This window comes from Erythrolamprus reginae, chromosome 2, assembly GCF_031021105.1.
Source record: "Erythrolamprus reginae isolate rEryReg1 chromosome 2, rEryReg1.hap1, whole genome shotgun sequence".
Classification (NCBI taxonomy): Eukaryota; Metazoa; Chordata; class Lepidosauria; order Squamata; family Dipsadidae; genus Erythrolamprus; species Erythrolamprus reginae.
Genome location: NC_091951.1, coordinates 352,474,159 through 352,501,572, shown reverse-complemented (window position 1 = coordinate 352,501,572; position 27,414 = coordinate 352,474,159). Strand labels below are relative to the sequence as shown.

General features: G+C 43.1%; 3 protein-coding genes across 3 annotated transcripts in view; 1 reads left to right on the top strand and 2 right to left on the bottom strand.

Moving 5' to 3' along the window:
- LOC139162818 (uncharacterized) overlaps positions 1-27,414 on the bottom strand; it is a 65,365-nt gene that overhangs the window by 14,818 nt on the left and 23,133 nt on the right. The gene's annotated exons all lie outside the window — the stretch shown is intronic.
- LOC139159068 (myogenesis-regulating glycosidase-like) lies at positions 9,604-11,928 on the top strand. Its single transcript, XM_070736435.1, has one exon. It carries the CDS (start codon positions 9,604-9,606, stop codon positions 11,671-11,673), a length of 2,070 nt encoding a protein of 689 aa, XP_070592536.1. The 3' UTR covers positions 11,674-11,928.
- MYORG (myogenesis regulating glycosidase) overlaps positions 15,515-27,414 on the bottom strand; it is a 15,569-nt gene continuing 3,669 nt past the window's right edge. The window contains exons 2-3 of the mRNA XM_070743637.1: positions 23,726-23,872; positions 15,515-23,061 (exon numbers count right to left, since the gene is read on the bottom strand). Of these exons, the coding sequence (XP_070599738.1) occupies positions 20,840-22,876 (2,037 nt within the window). The 5' untranslated portion in view covers positions 22,877-23,061; positions 23,726-23,872 and the 3' untranslated portion in view covers positions 15,515-20,839. The remainder of the gene's footprint in view (positions 23,062-23,725; positions 23,873-27,414) is intronic.

The following is a 27,414-nucleotide window of genomic DNA, read 5'->3' as shown; positions in this document are numbered from 1 at the left end:
CTTATTTAACCCTTTAACATATTTAAATGTTTCGATCATGTCCCCCCTTTTCCTTCTGTCCTCCAGACTATACAGATGGAGTTCATGAAGTCTTTCATGATACGTTTTATGCTTAGGACCTTCCACCATTCTTGTAGCCCGTCTTTTGACCCGTTCAATTTTATCAATATCTTTTTGTAGGTGAGGTCTCCAGATCTGAACAGAGTATTCAAAATGTGGTCTCACCAGCGCTCTCTACAACGGGATCACAATCTCCCTCTTCCTGCTTGTTATACCTCTAGCTATGCAGCCAAGCATCCTACTTGCTTTCCCTACCGCCTGACTTCACCCATTTTGAGACTGTCAGAAATCACTACCCTTAAATCATTCTCTTCTGAAGTTTTTTTTAAATAATATAACATATAAATATTTTTTTTTATAATATAACATATAAACAGGAAATATACATCAAAATCCAATCAATTAAAATGAGAAGTTACATCTAAAACTAAGGAACCAATTAAAATACACACATATCCATTCAATCAACAAACCCCCTATGCATTCATCACTATACATGTTCCATTATTGTGAACACAGGCTGTACTTTTACATTTTTTAATCAATCACTTGTATATTGTTAATATACTGCTCAAAAAAATAAAAGGAACGCTCAAATAACACATCCTAGATCTGAATGAATGAAATATTCTCATTGAATATTTCATTTGCACAACTATTCCATTTGCACAACACCATGTGAAATGGATTGTCAATCAATGTTGCTTCCTAAGTGGACAGTTTGATTTCACAGAAATTTAATTTACTTGAAGTTATATTCTGTTTTTGAAGTGTTCCCTTTATTTTTTTGAGCAGGGTATATGAAACAATTCATTTCAGGTGTATTCTCACAAGATTATTGTGCTCGTAAAAAAGAAAAAATATATATAAATCTAATTTTGTCTTCGGGGATGTCCAATAATTAATTTCAAATCATTTCCCCCCTAAATTAACCGCTGGTAGCTTAATTTATCATGATATTTCTCTTTCTCGTGCCTTTTAATATTAAGCCAAATTTACTTGTTCACCTTTTATTAATATTTATTTGTCATTCGTTTCTTTTTCCTTGCCCAGATTTATCATAACCATATCGCCCCGAGTCTTCGGAGAGGGGCGGCATACAAATCTAATAAACTATAAACAAATGCCCTATAAAGAACAATGCTCATTTGTATAGTTTTCCTAAACCACCATTATACTTCTCATATCAATCTCCATGATTTTACTATTTTATAAAATATTATACATAATATTTTATAATATTTTACATAAAGAGCTGATAGATAAATTAGTGAAGATTGGACTTAATCCCTGGATAGTTCAGTGGATTTCAAGCTGGCTGAAGCATAGATATCAGAGAGTTATTGTTAATGGCGAGTATTCTGAGCAGAGACAGGTTACAAGCGGTGTGCCACAAGGGTCTGTTCTGGGTCCTATTCTTTTTAATATGTTTGTGAGTGACATAGGGGAAGGTTTGGTAGGGAAGGTTTGCCTATTTGCCGATGACTCTAAAGTGTGCAATAGGGTTGATATTCCTGGAGGCATCTGTAATATGGTAAACGATTTAGCTTTACTAGATAAATGGTCAAAGCAATGGAAACTGCAGTTTAATGTCTCCAAATGTAAAATAATGGACTTGGGGAAAAGGAATCCTCAATCTGAGTATTGCATTGGCAGTTCTGTGTTAGCAAAAACTTCAGAAGAGAAGGATTTAGGGGTAGTGATTTCTGACAGTCTCAAAATGGGTGAGCAGTGTGGTCGGGCGGTAGGAAAAGCAAGTAGGATGCTTGGCTGCATAGCTAGAGGTATAACAAGCAGGAAGAGGGAGATTGTGATCCCCTTATATAGAGCGCTGGTGAGACCACATTTGGAATACTGTGTTCAGTTCTGGAGACCTCACCTACAAAAAGATATTGACAAAATTGAACGGGTCCAAAGACGGGCTACAAGAATGGCGGAAGGTCTTAAGCATAAAACGTATCAGGAAAGACTTCATGAACTCAATCTGTATAGTCTGGAGGACAGAAGGAAAAGGGGGGACATGATCAAAACATTTAAATAGGTTAAAGGGTTAAATAAGGTTCAGGAGGAAAGTGTATTTAATAGGAAAGTGAACACAAGAACAAGAGGACACAATCTGAAGTTAATTGGGGGAAAGATCAAAAGCAACGTGAGAAAATATTATTTTACTGAAAGAGTAGTAGATCCTTGGAACAAACTTCCAGCAAATGTGGTTGGTAAATCCACAGTAACTGAATTTAAACATGCCTGGGATAAACATATATCCATCCTAAGATAAAATACAGGAAATAGTGTAAGGGCAGACTAGATGGACCAGGAGGTCTTTTTCTGCCGTCAGACTTCTATGTTTCTATGTTTCTATGTTATGTCTATTTTATTAAATATTACATTGTTTCGACCATTATTCCAAATATTTTAGTATATTGTTCCAACTACATCTCTAACGATCTCCTTTATAACATATTACATAATCACAAAAATTAAGGGGAGGGGGGAGATAGAGTTTGTAAAAGAACAAACTGTCCTGCAAAAGAGAAACTCAAGTGACTTTCCTTTCATTCCTCCAAACTGGCAGCATTTTAAGAAACAAAAAAAAATGTTAAAAAGCAAAATGCATCTTTTAAAAAAACAAAATTATTTTTTTCATGGAATAATAAGAGCAAGAAGGAAGAGATCGATGCTATGGGAGGCAGGGAGGGAAAACAGATGCCAAATTTCCTGTGTCTCTGTGTTTTTGTGTAAGTATGTGGATTCAGTTACTGTGGATTTACCAACCACGTCTGCTGGAAGTTTGTTCCAAGGATCTACTACTCTTATTTCACTGAAAGAGTAGTAGATCCTTGGAACAAAAACTTCCAGCAGACGTGGTTGGTAAATCCACAGTAACTGAATTTAAACATGCCTGGGATAAACATAGATCCATTGTAAGATAAAATACAGGAAATAGTATAAGGGCAGATTAGATTTATTTATTTATTTATTTATTTAATTTATTCAATTTTTATGCCGCCCTTCTCCTTAGACTCAGGGCGGCTTACAACATGTTAGCAATAGCACTTTTTAACAAAGCCAGCATATTGCCCCCACAATCTGGGTCCTCACTTTACCCACCTTGAAAGGATGGAAGGCTGAGTCAACCCTGAGGTCTTTTTCTCCCGTCAGTCTTCTATGTTTCTATGTTTCTATGCGCGCACTTTTGTGTATATATTATCATTATTTATTAGTGACTTGCTATAAATGTCCTAAATACTTATATATATTCCTTTACTGTCTAACGTTCAATCAGTAAACTGTGTTTTAATCTTTTAACCATTTATATATAAATTTATTTTACCGTTAATTGGTTTTATCTTTGATCTATTGTTATTTTATCAGCTATAATATTTCATTTTAACATCAGTTTATCTATTAATTTCAAGTTGTTGGCTCTTAGACTTGTAAGATTACCTATCTTAAACACAACCTATGCATAGCCCATAAAATCATCTGCTAAAACGTCCTTCCTTGGTCAACGACTACTTCAGCTTCAACCACAACAACACACGGGCACACAACAAAAAAATTCTGCAAAGACATAGAGCTTGGAAAACAGTAACAATGAAAGAGCCTGCAAGATAAGAGCTGGGAAGATCGTTAGGTAAGATGCCCATGAATTTTTAGCCTATTTTAAAGAGGGAAAAATGTGTCTTATACTCCAAAAATACAGTAGTTGTACCACTTGTCTCAGGTTCTGTAAAATCCTGATTCTTCTTGGCAAACAGTGCCAGATTTCACCGGCAGAGACCTCTGCAACCTCACCAAGGGCTTTGCAGGCAATTGAATATTTGAAGCTATTTCTGCTCTCTACAACCTGCTGCCAGGATTCTGTCTCTAAAGTGTTTTCCTTGCCCTTCCTCTCTCTCTCTCTCTCTCCCCCCCCCTCAGTTATTTCAATGGCTCGGCTATCCTGGCACATCACTTGCTGGGCAACGGGATTGCGTAAGCATCCTTGATCAGCTGAGCTGGACACAGCAGTGGTCAAGAGCACGCTGGCTTTGGCCCGAGAAGGGAGGGCTGAAAATTTGCAGAAGAAAACCCCTCTTCCAAGAAGCAGGATTCCTAAATTAGGTCACCCAAGGTAAACAACATCTGTATTCTGGTGCGGTTGTTTGTATTCTCGCAAGTAGAAGTTGGAGCCAAGAGGTTCCGCATGAGGCTACTTAGCAGAATAGAATAACAGAGTTGGAAGGGACCTTGGAGGTCTTCTAGTCCAACCCCCTGCTTAGGCAGGAAACCCTACCCTGCTCCAGACAAGTTGTTATCCAACATCTTCTTAAAAACTTCCAGTGTTGGAACATTCACAACTTCTGGAAGCAAGCTGTTCCGCTGATTACAGTGATCCCTCGATTATCGCGAGGGTTACGTTCCAAGACATCTCGCGATAATCAATTTTCCGCAGTATAGTGGTGCGGAAGTAAAAACACCATCTGCGCATGCGTGCCCTTTTTTCCATGGCCGCGCATGCGCAGATGGTGGAGCCGGGGAGCGATGAAAGTGCGGAAGCCGACAAAGATTGCTTTGAATGTCGGCTGCCCCCCCCCCAGCGCGTCCGGCGCCCTCGCCGCTACCGCCCGCCGCTCGCCCACCCGCCTGATCCACCCCTCTCACCGGCTTTCGGACATGGGTCCTCCTGCAGCAGCGCTGCCAAGCAGATCAGCTGCTGGGCGGCCGAAGAAACCTTCCCTGGGTCTTCCCCGCCGCCTACGCAAAAGGGAAACCCCGATCTTCGGCTCCTCGCTGCTGCCCGCCCGCTGCTCACCCGCCCGCCCGCCGCTCGAGAGCAAGAGGGGGAGAGATAGAGAAAGAGAGAGAAGGAAAGAAAGAGATGAGAGAGGGAGGAAGTGAGTGTGAGAAAGAAGCAAGATAGAGAAAGAGAGAGAGAAAGAAAGATGAGAAAGGAAGGAAGAGAGTGACATCATCAGGTGGGAAAAACAGCGGTATAGCAAAAAAAAATGCGGACGTATTTTTAATTTATTATTTTTTGAAAAACCATGGTGTAGCGTTTCGCGAAGATCGAGATCGCGAAAATCGAGGAATCACTGTAATTGTTCTCGCTGTCAGGAAATTTCTCCTTAGTTCTAAGTTGCTCCTCTCCTTGCTTAGTTTCCACCCATTGCTTCATGTTCTACAAAAAATGGTGGAAGGTCTTAAGCATAAAACCTATCAGGAAAGACTTCATGGACTCAATCTGTATAGTCTGGAGGACAGAAGGGAAAGGGGGGACATGATCGAAACATTTAAATATGTTAAAGGGTTAAATAAGGTTCAGGAGGGAAATGTTTTTAATAGGAAAGTGAACCCAAGAACAAGGGGACACAATCTGAGGTTAGTTGGGGGAAAGATCAGAAGCAACGTGATAAAATATTATTTAACCGAAAGTAGTAGATGCTTGGAACAAACTTCCAGCAGACGTGGTTGGTAAATCCACAGTCACTTAATTTAAACACGCTTGGGATAAACATACATATCCATCCTAAGATAAAATACAAGAAATAGTATAAGGGCAGACCAGGTGGACCATGAGGTCTTTTCCTGCCATCAATCTTCTATGTTGCTATGTTTCCATTGTTCATGACTAATGATCGCTGGGGTTTTTTGTGAAAAGAAATTGTTCGCTGACTCATATTTATAACCGTTGCCATGTCACGGTGGATCAAGTGAAGTCAACAGGGTAGCCGGATTCACTTAACCAACAAGTTACTCCACTTTACAACTGTGGTAAGATAGGTTGTAAAATGGGGCAAATTCCATAGGTTGCAAAATGGGGCACCATGCAAATTGCACAGCTAAAATTCTGTAGAGAGCCTCAGTCATCCTCACTCAATCCATCATGACTGTCCCAAAGGGGCTTTTTCAGGAGGCAACTGGACTTCTGTTATGTTCTAGCCCCAGGCCCCTCAGGAATCAAATGCAAACCAACGAGTGTAGGTAATAAAAGGTTTACTATGTACAATATAGATACAGGTGAAACTCGAACAATTAGAATACTGTATTGTGCTAAGGTTCATTTATTTCAGTAATGTAACTTAAAAGGTGAAACTAAATATATGAGAGATATTCATAACATGCTATGCAAGATAGTTCAAGCTGTGATTTGTCATAATTGTGATGATTTAAATGTTTCGAACATGTCCCCCCTTTTCCTTCTGTCCTCCAGACTATTCAGATTGAGTTCATTAAGTCTTTCCTGGTAAGCATAAAACGTATCAGGAAAGACTTAATGAACTCAAGCTGCATAGTCTGGAGGACAGAAGGAAAAGGGGGGACATGATCGAAACATTTAAATATATTATTTTACTGAAAGAGTAGTAGATCCTTGGAACAAACTTCCAGCAGATGTGGTTGGTAAATCCACAGTAACTGAATTTAAACATGCCTGGGATAAGCATATATCCATTGTAAGATAAAATACAGGAAATAGTATAAGGGCAGACTAGATGGACCATGAGGTCTTTTTCTGCCGTCAGTCTTCTATGTTTCTATGTTTCTATGATTATGGGGTACAGCTCATGAAAACCCCAAATTCCAGAAAATTAGAATATTACACACAATCAATACAAATAGGATTGTAATTAGAACAATATGGACAGTAATGGGCAGCCAAAATTTTTACTGCCATACTGTGGGTGTGGCTTAATTGTCACATGACTGGGCAGGAGTGGCTTGCCGGCCATGTGACCAGGTAGGAGTGGCTTGAATGGTTGTGAGCCAAGGACTACCTATAGCTGTGATAGCAAAGCTTTGTTGGTGCGTTTTCCCCAAGGCATGTTTGTGGATGTGCTATCATACGTATATGTGCCCACACCCCTTCCCTCCCCCCACGCATGCGCAAACCCCCCACGCTGCCCCCCCTGGCGGTGTTGTGGTTAGCTCTGGCCCAGCTCCTGCCCCAAGGAATGTGGAGGTGGAGGTGGGGGAAACATCCACATGCCACAGGCCTGTTTTGCTCCCGACTGAGTCTGCCAGCAAAGTAACCTCTGACGAAGGAAGTGGGGGTGACATGGAAGAGGGGGGCTTGGCTGACAGCCCAGGAGGAGATCAATCTTCCTTATCAGCCTTATCTTCTTTGGATTCAGAGGAGGAATATATGACTGACCCACGCATGCGTAGAGTGATGCATAGGAGAGAACAACTGAAGAAATATTACAGGAGATAAGAGAGGCCACCTGTGTTTGGGTGGGACTCCAGTAAATAGAGCTGCTGATAAAAGAGCAACGTGCTAGTTTGGCCATTGTGGAGGATTATCTGATCGTAGTTTCGTCAAGACCGTGGATTGTTGTTTTCTGTTTGTCTTCAAGACTCCGTGTGGAATTCCTGGACTCTGGATTATATTTCTTTGTGAGTGTTTATCACTGTTGGGAGAACATTAGTGGACTCAATTTCCCAGTTACTGGGTTAGAAACTGGTTTGCAAATTAGGTATAAAAAAGAAACATATTATTTAATAATTCATATCTTAGTAGCTGCAAGGATTGCATTTGCACAAAAATGGAAAGAAAAGGAAATTCCAAAAGATGAAGAGGTTTTTAGGAAGATTATGGAATGTGCAGAATTAGATTTGATGACGAGACGGTTAAATAACCAAGCTGAAACATAATTTTATAAAACTTGGCAGAAAGTTTACAATTGGTGGAACACAAAAAAAGATTCTTAAAGATATTAAAATAAAATATTGAATAGTTCAATTTACTAGATTGAATATATTACATAGTATTATTTGATAGATAAGTTTATTTCTTCAAATTGACATTAATTATTTTAATTACAATTATATAATTGCTGAAAAGTATTGAAAAGTTAAGATTTTTATGTCAGTATAGATTATATAGAGATATTTCATTGATAAGTTTACTTTTCTGAATTGATCTAAACTAGAATTATTTTTTTTCTTCTGTATTAAGAAGACTTCTATACTGAGCGGAGCAATTGTAGCTCCTTTTTGTGTTAAATGTTGTATATCTTGTCTTGTCTTACATTTAAAAAAATCAATAAAATATTTTTTTAAAAAGAAAAGAAACTGGTTTGCTTTTAAACTGTGCATTGTTTGAACAAGAAATCCCTTTGAAATTTAAAAGGGAGGGTTTTTTTTCTCTTCTGTTGATAAAGAACATTTCTTTTGCATTCAATCATGTGTGTGTGTCTGCTTGGACTAATTACCCTGTAATTACGGGTGGTTGGCACACGCTGGCAGAACAGGCGCATATGCACAGGCCTTTCTGAAGCATGATACATGAAAAAAATGCTCAGGAAGATCAGGAAAACGCACTTCCGGTTTGCCGTTGTAATGTTTTTTCCCCTCTGGAGGATTCAGGGAAGCTTCCTGAAGCTGTGGAGTGCAGAAAACAGCACAATGGCAAACCAGACAAAGGAAATGGAGCATCTCCCTTATGATACCAGGTTGCAATGCCTTGGTCTCTTCAGCCTTGAAAGACGGCGTCGAAGAGGTGACTTGATTGAAGTGTATAAAATTATGCATGGGATGGAAAAGGTGGATAGAGAAAAATTCTTGTTTCTATCACACAATACTAGGACCAGTGACCCCTCCCTAAAGCTCACAGGTAAGAAGGTGAAGACAAATCAAGGGAACTATTTCTTCACCCAGAGGGTCCTTGGTTGATGGGATTCCCTTCCAGAAGCGGTCGTGACAGCTGTCAGCCTGGATAGCTTCAAGGCAGAATGAGACAGATTCATGGATGCCAAGTGTATCAGTGGTTATTGAAATGGATGTCCAAGTGCCACCTCTATGTTGGTTGAGGCAGGCAGGGTTCCCTTGGGTCCCATTTGTGGGGGGTCAAGGGAAAGGGAGGGTGTTGACTTCTCTTTCTGCTCAAGATCCCCATGGACAATTAGGGGGCCACTGTGTGACACAGAATGCTGGACTCAATGGGCTTTGGCCTGATTCAGCAGGGCTCTTCTTAGGTTCTTATGTTCAGACTTTTGAAAACGCACTTCTAGTTTGCCCATTGTGCTGTTTTTTCGCACTCTGGGGCTTCAGGAAGCTTCCTTGAACCCCCCCCAGAGTACAAAAAACAGCACAATGGCAAACCAGAAGTGAGTTTTTCTAAACTTCCGGTTTGTCTGTTGGGGGATTTTTTTAGCCTCTGGGGCTTCAGGGAAACTTTCCAGAAGCATCCAAAGGGCAAAACGACCTTTCCTAAGGCCAAAAAGTAGCTGGCCAGCGCACACATGCACACTGGAGCTAAAACATGGCAAAGTCTCCCGTGCCCTCTGCTACAGCTCCATGTGCCATCACAGACCTATAGAATAAAATAATAATATAAGTATAATAATAGCATAAGGGCAGACTAGATGGACCATGAGGTCTTTTTCTGCCGTCAATCTTCTATGTGTCTATGTTTCTATCGCCTCAACCTTTTAAATTAATGTGGACTAGCCACTCCTGTAACAAGAAACTTCATCTGATCAGTAAAACCCAGAGTCAAAATTTCATTTTTCTTTTTCCTCTCCAGCACAAAGTCCAGATTGAGCCTCCAGTTCCGCCAAAATGAAAACTCAGCCGCTCCATCGTCGAGGGAAAGGAGAACGGATGGAGAAGGAAGAGGAACCCAACCAGATGCCTCCAACATCCTCACCGTTTCATTGTGTAGTGTGTCACTTCCTCACAATGGGTTTATTTCTAATCGTGGTAGTAGCATTTGGGTGTTTCTATGTCGTACTTTTCCAGACGACGGACAGAATGAAGATCGAGAAGTTGGAGTTACGAAAGGATGGACTCACCATCAAGAACTGGGATGGAGAGGTCATCTTCAGGTTGACCTTTCAATCTGGTGTCCTTGACCTGCAGTCTTGCGTCCAGGAAACAGACCTGTTGACTTGTTCCAGGACAGAAAAAACAAAGATTCGTTTCACGATCAGAGCAATTAAACCAAAGATGTCCGTGAGCTGTTACTTCATCACCTGGGAAGAGCTTCTAGAAGACATGGTGGTGGACCACAAAATGTTCTGGGGAAATGCTTCTTGGTATGGAGGTTACGAGATGAGTATCCAGCATTGGCCAATACAGCTGCCAGGATACCAAGAACCCATGCCTTATTTGACCAGCGATGTCTATTCTTTTCGGAACGATTTTGGAGGTGTCCTGGAGAGATATTGGTTGTCCTCCCAAGCAGTAGCTCTCAAGATCGATGACTCGGTTCCTTTCCACCTTGGCTTCAATGCCACGGAACCATCTCTTGTTTTCCAAGCCAAGTACAAAGATTCTCCGTATGTTTATTTGGCAGAGAATCAAGCATTTCCAAAGTTACGTTACCATGTCTGCACAGCTCCGGATATGACTTCCACCCATAAATACATGTCGCAGAATTATTTCAGGAAACCATCGAAAGTTCCTTCAGAACAAATGTTCAGGTTTCCAATCTGGTCCACCTGGACCCTTTACAAAAAAGAGATCGACCAAGAGAAAGTCCAGGAATTCGCCCAAATGATCCTGAAGCACGGGTTTAAAGCCAGCCATATTGAAATCGACGACATGTACATGCAGAATTACGGCGACTTTGACTTCGATGCCTTCAAGTTCCCTCGTGCAGAAGAAATGTTTGAAAAGCTTAAGGAGGACGGGTTTAACGTCACGGTTTGGATCCACCCGTTTGTCCACGAGAAATCGCCAAACTTTAAGGAAGGAACCGAGAAACGATTTTTTGTCCTGCAACGAGATGAGTTATCCCCTGCCATGGTGAAGTGGTGGAATGGAGTTGATGCCATTTTGGATTTCACCAACCCTTCGGTCAGAGGTTGGTTTCACGTCCACTTAAAGAAACTCGGCTTAAAATATGGCATATCCTCCTTCAAGTTTGATGCTGGGGAGGTGTGCTACCTTCCCAAAGAGTCCACCACCTTCCAGACCCTTCTGGATCCCAGCACCTGGTCCAGGTACTATGCAGAAATGGCCAGCCCTTTTTATGAACTTGCAGAAGTTCGCGTAGGTTACCAGACCCAACATGTCCCGTGTTTCGTCCGCATTATTGACCGGGATTCAATTTGGGGATACGAACTCGGACTAAAATCCATAATTCCCACAGTTTTAAGCATTGGCCTCCTGGGATATCATTTCATCCTACCAGATATGATCGGTGGGAATTTTATTCCAGATAAAACCGGCGGGGCTGTGGATATCCCGGACCGGGAACTCTACATCCGTTGGTTGGAGTTGTCCGCCTTCATGCCATCAATGCAGTTCTCCATCCCGCCTTGGCTCTACGATAAGGAGGTTGTCGAAATCGCCCTGAAGTTCACCAAGCTTCACGAGTCCTTGGTGGCGCCTCTCTTGCTGGAGCTGGCCGGGGAGATCACCAACACGGGGGATCCCATCATACGGCCTATCTGGTGGATCTCTCCCGGGGACGAGTCTGCTCATAAAATCGATTCCCAGTTTCTCATCGGAGACTCCTTAATGGTGGCTCCCGTCTTGGAGATGGGAAAACAGGAGCGGGATATTTACATCCCAGCGGGCAAATGGCGGAGTTACAAAGGAGAGCTGTTTGAGAAGACTCCCACCTTGATCATGGACTACCCAGTGGATCTGGAGGAAGTGGCTTATTTCTTTTTGGATCCTTAATTCTCTCCAGGCCAAACTGTCCCCAAAGTAACTTTTTCAGGAGGCAACTGGACTTTTTATTTTTTTTTCTTTTGAAGACATTTCCCTTCTCACCCAAGAAGCTTCTTCATCTCTGACTGGATGGTGGGTGTTCTGTTTAAGTGAGAAGCCCCCCAAGAAATAGGTCCACACAAATCCAGAGTGTAAAAATGTGAAGCATATAATTTCAAATAGTTCATAGTAGAAATAATTAACTGTAGAAATATATATTAGCGAACGCACCTGAATAATCTTTGAAGTTCAGAGTTCTTCTTAAAGCCAAAAATGTTCTTTCAAACGCAAGACAATGATCATGAAACTAGAAGCCAGAACAATCCGTTGCTCTCTGCACCGGGGTGTGGCTCTGCTCACTCCTAAATACCCTGAGAGCGTGACCCATTACCCAGCAGTACTACTCACGAGTGACTCTTCTCCTAGCCAACCATTCAAGTCTCTTAGATGCCCTTCGCACCCTAGCATCCAGAAGAGGCTCCTCCTCTTCCCCAGAGTCACTTAAGGCACGAAGTGATGATTCATTCCTAACAGGAAGTGCTGACTTACTCATCCCAGGAAGTGCAGCAGCCCCTGGCTGGTGTTCTGACCCTGACCCCTCATCTCCTTCCTTGTCCATTCAGGTGCCAGAAACACAGGACGTCTGTGCCACGCCTCCATTGTCTCTGCGTCCTCTGAGTCCATGTTTATTTGTGCAGGACGCGAGCGAAGCACAACACTCATATCATTCAATCTTCAGATGGCATGGACGTGTTTGTTTTTAGAGGAAGAATGCTTTTTTCTGGCAATTATGTTTCTTAACACATGGCCAATGCCCGTCTGGTGTGTCTTTTCATGCTGCTGAACCTTCACGGCTTACAGGCTGTTTGTCTCAGCTGTCCACGATGGAGAAGGATTGTTATCTCAGCACAACAGATGGGACAATCAAGACCAGGGTGACTAATCAGGGAATCGGTAACAAGGAGAGAAGGGCAAATAAATGTCATGAGGCCTCCATCTCAACTTCTTCTCTGGGAATGTTTTGGATCCCCCCCCCCCCCGGGGAGACATTAGGTGTCTAGATAACATCATCTGGCTAAAAGGAAGAGGTGTTTGCTCTCTGTTTATGTACAAGTCCGTGTGAGTGTTAGTGAGAGTGTTGGTAGGCACTTTCTTGCTTGTGCTGTTTTTTATTGCTTGGTGGTTGATCTGGTATTAAGATAGGACAGACAGACAGACAGACACAGACAGAAAGAGGGCTGGTCTGACGGATTGTTAGGGAGCTAGATGGATGGATGGATGGAAAAACAGAGACAGATATGAGATTGGTATATAGGTAGATAGATGACAGAGAGATGGAAGATGATAGAAAGAGAGGTGAGATCGATCATTAGATTAAAACTAGATGATAGATTCAGTAGATAGATAGATAGATAGATAGATAGATAGATAGATAGATAGATAGATAGATAGATGGATGGATGGATGGATGGATGGATGGATGGATGGATGGATGGATGGATGGATGGATAGATGATAGATAGATAGATAGATAGATAGATAGATGCCACATGAATCTCCCACAGAGTTGGTCTTCTCTGGGTCCCGTCGACGAAACGATGTCATCTGGCAGGTCCTAGGGAAAGAGCCTTCTCTGTGGTGGCCCCGGCCCTCTGGAATCAACTCCCCCCAGAGATTCAAACTGCCTCCACCCTCCTCACCTTCCGCAAGACCTTGAAGACCTATCTATGTCGCCAAGCATGGGACAATTAATGTATCTACTCTGACCATTAAGAGTTACTGTATGTGTGGTTGTGGTTGTATAGTATTGATTGGTTTTTTTAAAGATACCGGGTTTTTAGTCATAGTTTTAGCTATTAGATTTGTATTGTACTGTTTTATTGCTGTTGTGAGCCATCCTGAGTCTTCAGAGAGGGGCGGCATACAAGTCTAATAAATTATTATTATTATTATTAATGATAGATAAAAATAAATGATAGCTAAAATTGTGTGTGTGTGTGTGAGAGAGAGAGAAAAAATAGATGATAGATAGATGGATGGATGATGGATGGATGGATAGATAGATAGATAGATAGATAGAAAGGATAGATGATAGATAGATAGATAGATAGATAGATAGATAGATAGATAGATAGATAGATAAAAACATAGAAACATAGAAGACTGACGGCAGAAAAAGACCTCATGGTCCATCTAGTCTGCCCTTATACTATTTCCTGTATTTTATCTTACAATGGATATATGTTTATCCCAGGCATGTTTAAATTCGGTTACTGTGGATTTACCAACCACGTCTGCTGGAAGTTTGTTCCAAGGATCTACTACTCTTTCAGTAAAATAATATTTTCTCATGTTGCCTTTGAACTTTCCCCCAACTAACTTCAGATTGTGTCCCCTTGTTCTTGTGTTCACTTTCCTGTTAAAAACACTTCCCTCCTGAACCCTATTTAACCCTTTAATATATTTAAATGTTTCGATCATGTCCCCCCTTTTCCTTCTGTCCTCCAGACTCTACAGATTGAGTTCATGAAGTCTTTCCTGATACGTTTTATACTTAAGACCTTCCACCATTCTTGTAGCCCGTCTTTGGACCCGTTCAATTTTGTCAATACCTTTTTTAGGTGAGGTCTCCAGAACTGAACACAGTACTCCAAATGTGGTCTCACCAGCGCTCTATATAAGGGGATCACAATCTCCCTCTTCCTGCTTGTTATACCTCTAGCTATGCAGCCAAGCATCCTACTTGCTTTCCCTACCGCCTGACTGCACTGCTCACCCATTTTGAGACTGTCAGAAATCACTACCCCTAAATCCTTCTCTTCTGAAGTTTTTGCTAACACAGAACTGCCAATGCAATACTCAGATTGAGGATTCCTTTTCCCCAAGTGCATTATTTTACATTTGGAAACATTAAATTGCAGTTTCCATTGCTTTGACCATTTATCTAGTAACGCTAAATCATTTACCATATTACAGACCCCTCCAGGAATATCAACCCTATTGCACACTTTAGAGTCATCGGCAAATAGGCAAACCTTCCCTACCAAACCTTCCCCTATGTCACTCACAAACATATTAAAAAGAATAGGACCCAGAACAGACCCTTGTGGCACACCGCTTGTAACCTGTCTCTGCTCAGAATACTCGCCATTAACAATAACTCTCTGATGTCTATGCTTCAGCCAGCTTGAAATCCAAGTGATGTTTTGGGACATAGCTTATATTTCTAGAGTCATTTTCTAGAGGAGTTTTTTTTTACTTTCCATGAGAATGTAGAATTACATTTGCAATTCAAAGAACAGATTGGACACAAAACAAAAATGTGAAGAGAGCCAGCCATCATGTTTTTCCATCTGGAAATCTGGTTCCCAACTGTACATTGTATTAAAAATATCAATTAATATTTTAACTGAGAGATGATCCTCACAGGAACCATCAACTAGGAACCATGCCTTGCTATCTCTTCCCAAATGGGTGTGTTGGTAAATGAGGTCGTAAAATAGGGAATAAATGCACTTAATGAATATCTCACAGCAACATAAATTTTGGGCTCAGCTGTGGTTGTAAGCTGAGGATTGCTTGTAATCTTCTCAGACTCTTTACTGTCATCAAGGTATGTTTTGGGATTTCAGCAATCTTAATTAGGGTACCTTCTAAAATGCGAGGGGAAGATTGTCAAGGACATCTTCAGTTTAAGGAAATGTGAAAATAGTACCTTTCGTTCGTTTTTTCCCAAGCATGGCATGGTTACCCCAGAAGTGCAGGCAGGTCAATGAATTCAGAAAGACACAATCAAATAAAAGACTCTTGACAAGTTTAATCAAAACTTTAATAACATCTGGACTGCAGTGTTACATTTGTCTTCCAGAAAGACAACTCTCAATTCTCCCTTTTTGGTACAGCAAAAATTAGTTTCTTCTATGGAAATTGGTTTGTTCTATGGAAAGAAGAGAATATTTGAAGCTGGGGGTTGGATGTGGGCTCCTTGGTGCTTTCTGAGTTTGGGAGGGGTTTTTTGCAGACATTTCATGATCCAACTATGGAACATCATCAGTGCTAGGAAGAAGTGAGATTTGTGGAGTGGAAAAGGTAGAGGAGGGAAGGAGGAGAAGGAAGAGGAGACAACAATTTTGGGGTCCTTGGTGCTCTCTGAGCTTGGCTGTTTTCTTGGAGACATTTCATGACCCAACTAGGGAACATCATCAGTGCCAGAAGGGAGTAGAGTTTGCACAGAAGGAGGAGGAGAAGGAAGATAGCATGGTTCTTGGTGCCCTCTGAAATAAGTTATTTGTTTACGGACTTCTCATTACCCAACTAGGTGATTTCATCAGTGCTAGAACAGAGTGAAGTTTGCTCTTTGTTTACATACTAATGTCTTGTCCCATCAGTGTTGGTATGAGTGTTGTTGATGGTTCCTTGATTGTTTGATGGAGTTGACAGTACCTTGACTGGGATATTGTTTACATCCTGATGGTTGTTACAGCATTAATCTTTGTGTTCATCTCTGTTTATCGGGGTGTTGATTACTGATAAAGAGGTGTTTCGGACTTTTTGTTTAGCTTTTTAATGATCTCTTTGGAATGGTGTGTAGATGTGGTTTATCTCTATGTGCTTGTGGATCGACAGACAAATAAGATAATAGAGAACAAGAGCCTCGGAATCACTAAAAAGAAAACAACCACCAACACTAAACAGGGCAAGCCACCTGCATGTAAACAGAGGACAACCCCACCCACACAATGATGATGTTGCCTGGTTGGGTCGTGAAACGTCTACAAGAAGATAATGAAACTCAGAGAGTACCACAGTTCAACCCAGAGCTACAAATGTTCTCTTCTAAATTGGATCTTACCAGATACTGTGGGTGAAATTCTAACTACCGTATTTTTCAGAGTATAAGACACACCTTTTCGTAAGAATATGAATATGTTTTTTTAAAACAAATACACACCTTTTTCCTTCTAAAAGAGCCTGGTAATTTGGATGCATTTTATATTCTGAATGTAGCTTTTTTTCAGCCCTAACTAGCTGATAAGGATCTTCCCAGCTCTTACTTTGCAGGCTCTTTTATTGTTTCTCTCTGCAAAGAATGTTTTCCAAGCCCTAAGCATTTGCAGGGTTTTTTTTCATTTCTCTAACTTGCTCTGAATAAATTTCTTTTCAGCTCTTACCAGGTGCTAACGATGTTCACAGCTCTTACTGGCTTGCAAGCTGTTTCATTATTAATCTCTGAAAAGAATGTTTTCCAAACCCTAAATCTTTGCAGGTTTCTTTTTTCATTGCTTTACTTGCTCCGAATGTATCTTTCCAGGTGCTAATAATGTTTCCAGGTCTTACTGGCTTGGAAGCTCTTTATTACTCTCTCTGAATAAAGTTTTTTAAAAACCCAACCAGGGGATAAAATAATGTACTGAAGCAAACCAGACTAAAGATGCTAGCCAGATGAATATTTGGTAAGCAGATTCTTTTCCCTATTTTCCTCCTCAAAAACTAAGGTGCGTCTTATACTCTGAAAAATATGGCATATTGTGCATGGATGGATTTTTATGGGTCAATAACCTGGATAAGAAAGTCACCAGCAGAGGCAGGGACAAGCAAATTGAATCTCTCCCCGACAGGTGACCTCTCAGATGTGTCCCGGAATCCCACACAACTAAAAGTCTTGGAGGTGCAAGACTGGAAAATATAAGGCGAATCCACAGCCTTTCGATCTTTCCCAAAGCCTAGAGCCAAGGAACCAGCCCAGGCCTTTAATCAAATGTATGTGCAAAGGTGGGATTTAGCCGGTTTGCACTGGTTCAGGTGAACTGATTGTTAAATTATTTGAATCCCACCACTGCCTACGTGGCTAGTTCATTCCTTGGATACCAACAGTAGTAGGTTCCTACCGGTAGGTCGATGCTATCATACCGGTAGTTAAAATTGAGCTGCACGCAGAGCTCTGTGTTTCCGGCACACGAGTCCGAGTGAGATTTTGCTTCTGAGCATGCGCAGGAAGCAAAATCTCGCGAGGGGATGCGGCAGAGAGATTTCAGTGATTTTTTTGCTTCTGTGCATGTGCAGAAGCAAAAAAAATCACCGAAATCTCTCTGCCGCGTCCCCTCGTGAGATTTTGCTTCATGCGCATGCTCAGAAGCAAAATCTCACTTGGCCGTGCACGCACGCACGAAGCTGCGCATGGGGCGCATTGGTAGAAGTGGGAGCGTCAACCTCCGTCTGGATAGCAACCTCCTTCAAAAATCAGATCCCTCCACATTTCTGTAAAAATATTCCTGTATTAATTCAATTTATTCCCTTTAGGAAAATTAAGCTCCTTTCAAAATAATAGCTTACGGTATTTTAAAAACTTAAGGCTGGTTGTGCTATAGCCAGGGAGGGATTTGAAAAAGTCAGGTTGGCAGTCACAGTTGTGTGTGAAGCCCAGCTTTTTACACACAGAGGTAGTCCTCAACTTGCAATCATTTCATTTAGTGACCGTCTAAACCAGTGTTTCCTAACCTTGACAACTTGTAGATATCCGGACTTGAACTCCCAGAATCCCCCAGCCAGCATTTGCTGGCTGGGGAATTTTGGGAGTTGAAGTCTGTTGTGATTCAGTCTGAGGCTCCTCAGGAAACGGCTGGAACTCTGTCGGCTCCATGCTCAGAGGGGGAGGACGAGGAACAGGAGGAGGAGGAGGACCAGGCAGACGGGGAAGAGGAATGTCAGGACGAGGAGGAGGGAGAACAGGCTGAGACCCCTGGGGGGGAGCTCTCCCCAGCGAGTAGCCTGGAGTCATTAGATGAGAACGCACAAGCCATAATAGATATGAGGCAGAGAAGGGCAGCACAAGGAAGGGGACAATTAGCCAGGTATTTCCATCCCTAATGGGCAACAGCTGGGTTTGGGTGTGGTTCTCCTCAGAAAGGTTGAAAAGGCAGGCCCGCCCTTCCTGTATTGTGGAGAGTTATCTTTTGGGAGTCCTGTGACCTTGCTTCGATCCTTGGCGTCTCTGATTCTGGCTTGTGGCCTCGAAGGCTGAAAACTTGGGGGAGGCGTGGGTTTTATTATCTACAGTGGTGTGTGTGCCAGCAAGAAGCCTGTTGTATTGTCTGGCCGTCGTGACTCTTCTGTGAAGCTTCATAGCATTCCAGTTTGTAAGAACAGTTTTTGTTATCTGTGTTTGTTTTCAAAGATATAAAATGACGTTGCTTTTTACCAGCGTGTCTGGCTACTCTTTTTAGTTGGTGTTGACGTCTGGGGGAACCCAGACAGAACAAAGTCCGGATATCTTCAAGTTGCCAAGGTTGTGAAACACTGGTCTAAACAACATTGAAAAAAGTGACATATGACTGTTTCCACCCTTAATGACCTTCCTGTGGTCATCAAAATTCAAAGGCTTGGCAGCTTGCAAGTATTTAATGCCGGTTGTGGTGTCCTGGGGTTGTGATCCCTTTTTGCGATGCTGTGATAAGCAAAGTCAATGGGGAAGGCAGATTCGTTTAATTATTATTATTTTATTATTATTATTTATTAGATTTGTATGCCGCCCCTCTCCGTAGACTCAGGGCGGCTTACAGCGGCTTAATGTGTGATGGATTCACTTATAACCACAGTGGCAAGAAAAAGTCATAAAAAGGGGCAAAACTCATTTAACTGTTTCACCCAGCAGTGGAAACGTTGGGCTCAGATTGTGATTGTAAGTTGAGGACTACCTTTGTTGTATTTGTCACACGTGTAAAAATAAGGGGTTTTTAAAATCATGAATGTGTGATTTCTTTTTTAACCTCTCCCTTCTGTAGATAGCCTCGGTTGGAGCCAATATTAGGGGCCTTCCCAATTTAAAAACAATTCGGTTCATCCTAGCTGAGCTGACGTTTTTGTGCATTTTCCAAAAGCTTTTTAAAAATCCGTTTGGGGAGCAAATTATCGGCCGCTTCTAGTAAAATCCCTCCCCTTTCCCCCATGTTTAAACCATCCAGAAACACTAGAACAGTGATGGCGAACCTTTTTCCCCTCGGGTGATGGAACAGCATGGGTGCACACTATCACATATGCGTGAGTGCACACACCCACAATTCAATGCCTGGGGAGGGCAAAAACAGCTTCCCCCGGTCCCCGGAGGCCCTCTGGAGACTGGAAACGGCCTGTTTCCCAACTTCTGGTGAGCCCATAGGCTCGTGTTTCACCCTCCCCAGGTTCCAAAGGCTTCCCTGGAGCCGGGAGGAGGGCGAAAATGTCCTCCTCCCATCCCTCTGGAGCCTCTCAGGAAGTCAAAAAATGTCCTCCCAGAGCCTCTGTGCAAGCCAAAATTCAGCTGGATGGCACAAACATGCACATTGGAGCTGAGCTAGGGCAATGGGTCACGTGACAGCAGATATGGCTCCGCGTGCCACCTATAGCACCCATGCCATAGGTTCGCCATCACTGCACTAGATGGTCGAAATGATCAATAAATCGCTGAAGGATTTTGGCACCGTCAGCCCCACCTTGGAAGAAAACGGAAGACAACCGTTTGAGCGCAAACACACCAACACACAATTCAAAAACTCCAGTTGTCGGCGTCCGAATGAGGCCTTGGGCTGGTTGTGTGCAATACAGGTGACCCTTGCCTTGCAACAATTCCCTTAGTGACCGTTCAGAGTTACAACGGCATGGAAAAAAAGTGGGTTAGGACCGATTTTTTCACATTTATAACCATTGCAGCGTTCCCCTAGTCGTAGGATAAAAGTGTGGATGCTTGGCAACTGACATGAACTTATGACAGTTGCGGTGTCTCTTTTGTGATGCTTCTGATGAGCAATGGGGAAGCTGGATTCATTTAATAACCGCTGATGGCAGTGATTCGCTTAACAACCGAGCCAAGTCATATCATAAATTGGGACAAAAAGTCATTTAACGCTAAACTGTCTTGTTTAGTGACATAAATTTCTGGCTCAATGGTGGTTTGTAAGCGGAGGACTACCTCTATTCGTCTTTTTAGCAGCCTATTTTATTGCCCACCCATTGTTCAGTTTTGATTTGCAGAATTAACGGGCAACCGTGTCCTTGTTTTCCCTTTCGAACTTCTGAACCAATTAGAATTATTTAGGGTTAGGGTGATCAGAATAAGGCAAGGTGACTCTTGGTGATCTTTAGACAGACCCACGGAGGCAGCTTAGGAGACCCAGACAAAGTAAGCCACTTCATCCAGATCTACTGGGTAGTCCGTGATCAAGGTAGGAGTCTTCTCAAACAGCTCTCCTTTGTAACTCCGCCATTTGCCCGCCGGGATGTAGATATCCCGCTCCTGTTTCCCCATCTCCAAAACGGGAGCCACCATTAAGGTGTCTCCGATGAGAAACTGGGAATCAATTTTGTGAGCGGACTCGTCCCCGGGAGAGATCCACCAGATAGGCCGTATGATGGGATCCCCCGTGTTGGTGATCTCCCCGGCCAGCTCCAGCAAGAGAGGCGCTACCAAGGACTCGTGAAGCTTGGTGAACTTCAGGGCGATTTCGACGACCTCCTTATCGTAGAGCCAAGGCGGCATGGAGAACTGCATGGATGGCATGAAGGCAGATAACTCCAGCCAACGGATGTAGAGTTCCCGGTCTGGGATTTCCATAGCCCCATCGGTTTTGTTGGGGAAGAAATTCCCACCAATCATGTCGGCCGATATAAACGGGTATCCCAACATGCTGATGGTTAGGACGGTGGGGATCAAGGACTTCAGGCCGAGTTCGTAGCCCCACACGGAATCCCGGTCAATGATCCTGAAGAAACATGAGATATTCTGCGACTGATAGCCCACCCGGACCTCCGCCAGTTCGTAAAATGGAATGGCCATTTCTGTGTAGCGCCTGGACCAGATACTGGGATCCGACAAAGGACGGAAGGTGCTAAACTGTTTGGGAAGGTAGCTGGTCTCTCCGGCATCAAATTTGAAGGAGGAGATGCCGTATTTATTGCGGAGTTGTCTCAGCTGGCTCTGGAACCAATCTCGGGCCGCAGGGTTGGTGAAATCCAAGATGGCGCCGATGCCGTTCCACCACTCCACCATGGCGGGCAGCCGTCCAGTGGGTTCCTTGATGAACAGCTGTTTCTCTATCCCCACCCCAAAATTCAAGGAATTGTAATTGATGAACGGGTGGGTCCAGAGGGTGATCTGAAAGCCGTCTTCTCTGAGTTTCTTGAAGGTTTCGGTCATGTTGGGGAACTTGGCTACGTCAAAGTCGAAGTCGCCGTACGCCTGGGTGTAGGTGTCGTCAATCTCGATATGGCTGCAGTTGAACTTGTACTTCTTGATGTTTTCGGCAAAGCGCAGGAGTTTCTCCTGGTCGATGTCGTTTTTGTACAAGGCCCAGGTGGACCAGATGGGGTACCTGAAGGCGTTTCTTGAAGGTACCTTGGACGGCTTGTAGAAGTACTTCCGCACCATGTATTTGTGGATGGAGGTGACGTCGGAACCGATGCACACACGGTAACTCAGCTCAGGAAAAGGCTGCTGACCCAACGGAGGTTTGTAAGGGGAGTCTTTATACCTGGCTTGGAAGACGAGGGAGGGTTCTGTGGCATTGAACCCAAGGTGGAAGGGCACCGAATCATTGATCTTGATGGCTGCAGCTTTGGAAGACAACCAGTACCTCTCTAAGATGCCTCCAAAACTGTTCCTAAAAGAATAGACGTCACTGGTGACAAAAGGCATAGGTTCTTGGTATCCGGGCAGCTTGATCGGCCAATGCTGGACACTCATTTCACAGCCTCCGTACCAGAGGGCGTCCCCCCAGAACATTTTATGATCCACCACCGTGTCCGCCACAAACTCTTCCCACCGCACACGGTAGCAGACCACAGTGTCCTTGGGGGTGACAATCTTGATGAAGAAGTTGACTTTCCCTTTGTCCGTCCGCGTGCAGGTTAAGTTGCTTCCTTCCCTGGAGCAGGACTCGAGGTCCAGGAGCCCCGACTGGAAGGCCACCTTGAAAACGAGTTCTCCATTCTGGTTCTTGATGGTGAATCCGTCCTGCCGCAAATCCATCTCTGCCGTCTTGAGCCTCTCCGCCTTCCGTAGGGACGACACGTAATAGCACCAGGCCACCACGGCAGCGATGAACAAAATGAGGCCCACCATGATGGCGCTGATCATGGGCTTCAGCTCCTTGGCTGGCTTTTGTTTCACCGGGGTGAAGTTCTCCGGTAGGAAGGTATACATGGTCCCTTCTTATGTCGGACTGCTTCCCAAGGCTGGGCCTGTCTCTGAGTTTGGGTGCAAAGCTGGAAACATAGATGCTGAACGATGGTCTACCTTCATCTGCTTCTTCAAGACCGGCTGGCCAGCTCCTTCGACCAAAGAGTTAGTCCTATCCGAAGAAGGACCCCCGAACAGATGGCCATCATCTGCCAAAAAAGAAGGAAAGACAGAAAGCTGAAGAACATTGAAGAAAGGTCAGCTAGATGTTCTCCTAATAGACTGAGACAGTGATGGCGAACCTTTTTTTCTTTGAGTGCCGAAAGAGCATGCGCACATGCCCGAGTGCACACACCCATAATTCAATGGCCTGGGGAGGACGAAAGCAGCTTTCCCCGCTTCCCGGAGGCCCTTTGCGGGCTGGAAACGGCCTGCTTCCCAACTTCTGGTGGGCCCAGTAGACTCATGTTTCGCCCTCCCCAGTCTCCAAAGGCTTCCCTGGAGCAAGGAGAGGGTAAAAACACCCTCCTCCTTCCCCCTAGAGCAGGGGTGGGCAATTAATTGTGCCATGGGGCCGCATGAGAAATTGGGATGGTTTTAGAGGGCCGGACTAATATAATTAACTCAGTTCTACCCAATACTGTATAGACCCAGACCCTGAGTCAGGGTCCCTGACCTGACCTAAACACCCAGACCCACTCTACAGACCCCTAATTGTTTGCTTTACGGCAACATGGTGCACCACAGTCACTGCACTGCAGTGTTTGCGTGGCTTCTGTGCTCAGCCGCTCTCGGTAGGAGGTTATAACCATTGCAGCGTTCCCCCAGTCGCATGATAAAAGTGTGGATGCTTGGCAACTGACATGTACTTACAAGAGTTGCAGTGTCTCTTTTGCGACGCTTCTGACGAGCACTGGGGAAGCTAGATTCGTTTAATAACCGCTAATGGCAGTGATTTGCTTAACAACTCTCGCTCACGCATCTGCGCATGCTTCCATGATCCTGCTTGTACTGGGTGCACTACAGGAACAAAAGAGTAAGAACAATGTATAGAAATGATCTATATTATGTAAATATTAGCCATCTAATAGAGAATAAGTGTAATAAGAGTCTACGGAGAGGGGCGGCATACAAATCTAATAAATAATAATAATAATAATTAGAATTGTACTACAGGTATGCTTCACAACTAGTGTTGGGTGAACCAAACACGCACAATTCAGGTCCATACCGAATTTTGTGGTGTTCGGCATGCTGGACCCGAACCCGATTTTTTAAAAAAAATTCGTGATTTAGTTTGCCGTTCGTGCCGAACACCGCGAAAGCCACCACCCGGCTGTCATCTGCTGAGAAGAGGAGGAGGAGCTGGGCGCCGGTGGCGGCAGAGGAAGGCGAACACCGGGGAGCTGTCAGCCAGTCAGGAGGCTGGCAGGCACAAAAGGAGCTGGGGGATCCAGGAAGTGATCACTTTGGCATCCTTAGCAACCTGCCAGTATACGTGACGTCAAAGCTCCGCCCCAGAATCTCTTCGTGGGAGGGATTCCCCAGCTCCTTCAAAGGGAGGTCTTTCCATATACATTTTTTTTAATGAAAAAGAACGCCGCAGTGGCGCTGCAAGCAAAGGGAGGTCTTTTCATGTAAAAGGACCTCCCTTTGCTTGCGGCGCTGCTGCGGCGTCTTTTTTTGTAAAAATATATATTTTTTTTTACATGAGAAGACCTCCCTTTGAAGGAGCTGGGGAATCCCTCCCACAAAGAGATTCCAGGGGCGGAGCTTTGGTGCCACAAACCGTTCGGGTTCGGATGAATTTTGCGAAAAGTTCATCCGAACCTGCCAAACCTGAACACCGTTGGGTTCGCCCATCACTATTCACAACGTCCAATGTAGAAACATAGAAGATTGACTGCAGCAAAAGACCTCCTGGTCCATCTCGTCTGCCCTTGTACTATTTCCTGTATTTTATCTTAGGGGGGATCTATGTTTATCCCAGGCATGTTTAAATTCAGTTACTGTGGATTTACCAACCACGTCTGCTGGACGTTTGTTCCAAAGATCTACTACTCTTTCAGTAAAATAATATTTTCTCATGTTACTTCTGATCTTTCCCCCAAAGATGTTTCCCCTATGTTTTAAAATGTTTTGTGTTGTGTGTTTATAAATAAAGATTTTTTTCAAAAAAAAACCCCAAACAACCAAGTCCCTAGGGACTAGAATCTTGCCAGTAAGATTCCTTTTATATCTGGAAGCATGTCTGACATCAGCAAGGCTGAAATTTCTGCTGGACCGGGGTGGGGTGGGGGACCCTCCCTGCAGCCAAATGCCACCAGCCAGTTGTCTTTTGTACACAACAGGGCGGCTTCTCCTGGCTAAGATGTGGGTTTTCTCGCGCACTCTCGCAGCTGTTGCTCTGAACAGCAGCGACTGCAGCTGCCAAGTGGAGGGTGCTAATTCCATCCCACTAAGGGTGAATATTTAACTTTTCCACTTGGCTGGAGGGCCTCCTTTGGCCCGGCACCAAGCGGAGCACAGAAATGGATTCTTGAATCATCGAGTCATTGATAACATGCGCCAACACTTCTCCCAACACCCTGACGCAGCTCTTGGAGAAAACGTTTTTTAAAATGTTTGCATTTATTCCACTCGGCAGGAGTCACTGGGAAGAAGGTATAAATTGATAGAACTGTGTTAGAAATATTCCTGACACTTAGAACAATTCATCCGTGGAACTGCTGGCCTCCAGAAGTTGTAAATACTTCAACAGTGGAAGTTTTAAAGAAGATGTTGGATAACCATCTGTCTGAAGTAGTGTAGGGTTTCCTGCCTAAGCAGGGGGTTGGACTAGAAGGTCCCTTCCAATTCTGTTGTTATTATTATTAAGCAGATGAATGGATGGACAGAAAACTAGGTAGCTAGATGGATGGATAGACAGACAGAGATTAGTATGTAGGTAGATAGATGACAGAGAGAGATGGAAGATGATAGAAAGATGATAGAGATAGTTAAGGCAGAAAGACAGATAGACAGACAGATAATCGATGGATGGACAGAGACAGAGATGAGATTGGTATATAGGTAGATGACAGAGAGAGATAGAAGATGATAGAGAGATGCGATCGATAGATGATACAAACATAGAAGACTGACAGCAGAAAAAGACCTCATGGTCCATCTAGTCTGCCTTTATACTATTTCCTGTATTTTATCTTACAATGGATATATGTTTATCCCAGGCATGTTTAAATTCAGTTACTGTGGATTTACCAACCACGTCTGCTGGAAGTTTGTTCCAAGGATCTACTACTCTTTCAGTAAAATAATATTTTCTCACGTTGCTTTTGATCTTTCCCCCAACTAACTTCAGATTGTGCCCCCTTGTTCTTGTGTTCACTTTCCTATTAAAAACACTTCCCTCCTGAACCTTATTTAACCCTTTAACATATTTAAATATTTCGATCACGTCCCCCCTTTTCCTTCTGTCCTCCAGACTATATATATATAGTTGGGCCGAGAGGCAAATAAGGAGCTGTGATGTTCCTTCGATACACCAGGGTGATTCGACACAAAATATGTAACCCTTCCCTGGTGCAGAGCTGAAGGGATTGGATACTGTAACCTAGAGGATAATTCTCTGCCTTACAAGGCAAAGGTTGCAGGTTCAAGTCCCAGTGGGTATGGCTAGCTGTTGAGGCCAAAATAAGGCCGAAATAGATCTATCCTAGTCTCCCTTAATTTTCAAATTCAGCAAAAAAACATTTGACACACACACACATATATAACTCAGAACAATCTACGTATGTATGTATGTATGTATGTATGTATGTATGTATGTATGTGTATATACAGAGTATATATATATATATATATATGTTTTTTCTTATGTCGGATGACCCTGGTATATTTTTAAGGAACGTCACAGCTCCTTTTTTTTTTTTTTTTTTTTTTTGCCTATAGGCCCAGCCTAGGGCCACTGCAAGGCAGTAATATATTTATAGCCGACAAACTATATTTTGTATGTGTTAAATGTTTATAGCTGTAAACATGTAAACAGCTATAAACATTTAACATATATATATATATATATATATATATATATATATATATATATATATATATATATATACATATATACACTCTGTATATATAAAGAGAGAGAGAGAGAGAGAGGGATGGATGGATAGAGACAGAGGTGAGATTCGTATAAAGTAGATAGATGACAGAAAGAGAGGGAAGATGATAGAAAAATATCTGTATGAAGTAGTGTAGGGTTTCCTGCCTAAGCAGGGGGTTGAAGACCTCAAAGATCCCTTCCACCTCTGTTGTTGTTCTTGATAGAATAGAATAGAATAGTTGAATATAGAATAGAATAGAATTATGGAAGAATAGAATAGGGTCTTTCTCACCTTTAGCAATTTTAAGATATATGAACTTCAACCATAACTAAGCCCAGAATTACACTCATTAAGTCGTGGTGGTCATTAAAGGGGTCATCATAGGACCCTGCGTGATTTCGTGAACTTACGATGGTCATGAAGTAAATATTGTGGTCATTAGATGAGTGCAGT

Bases quoted from the DNA above. Each gene is read 5' to 3' on its own strand.
- LOC139159068 (XM_070736435.1), top strand. From the start codon at position 9,604: ATGAAAACTCAGCCGCTCCATCGTCGAGGGAAAGGAGAACGGATGGAG.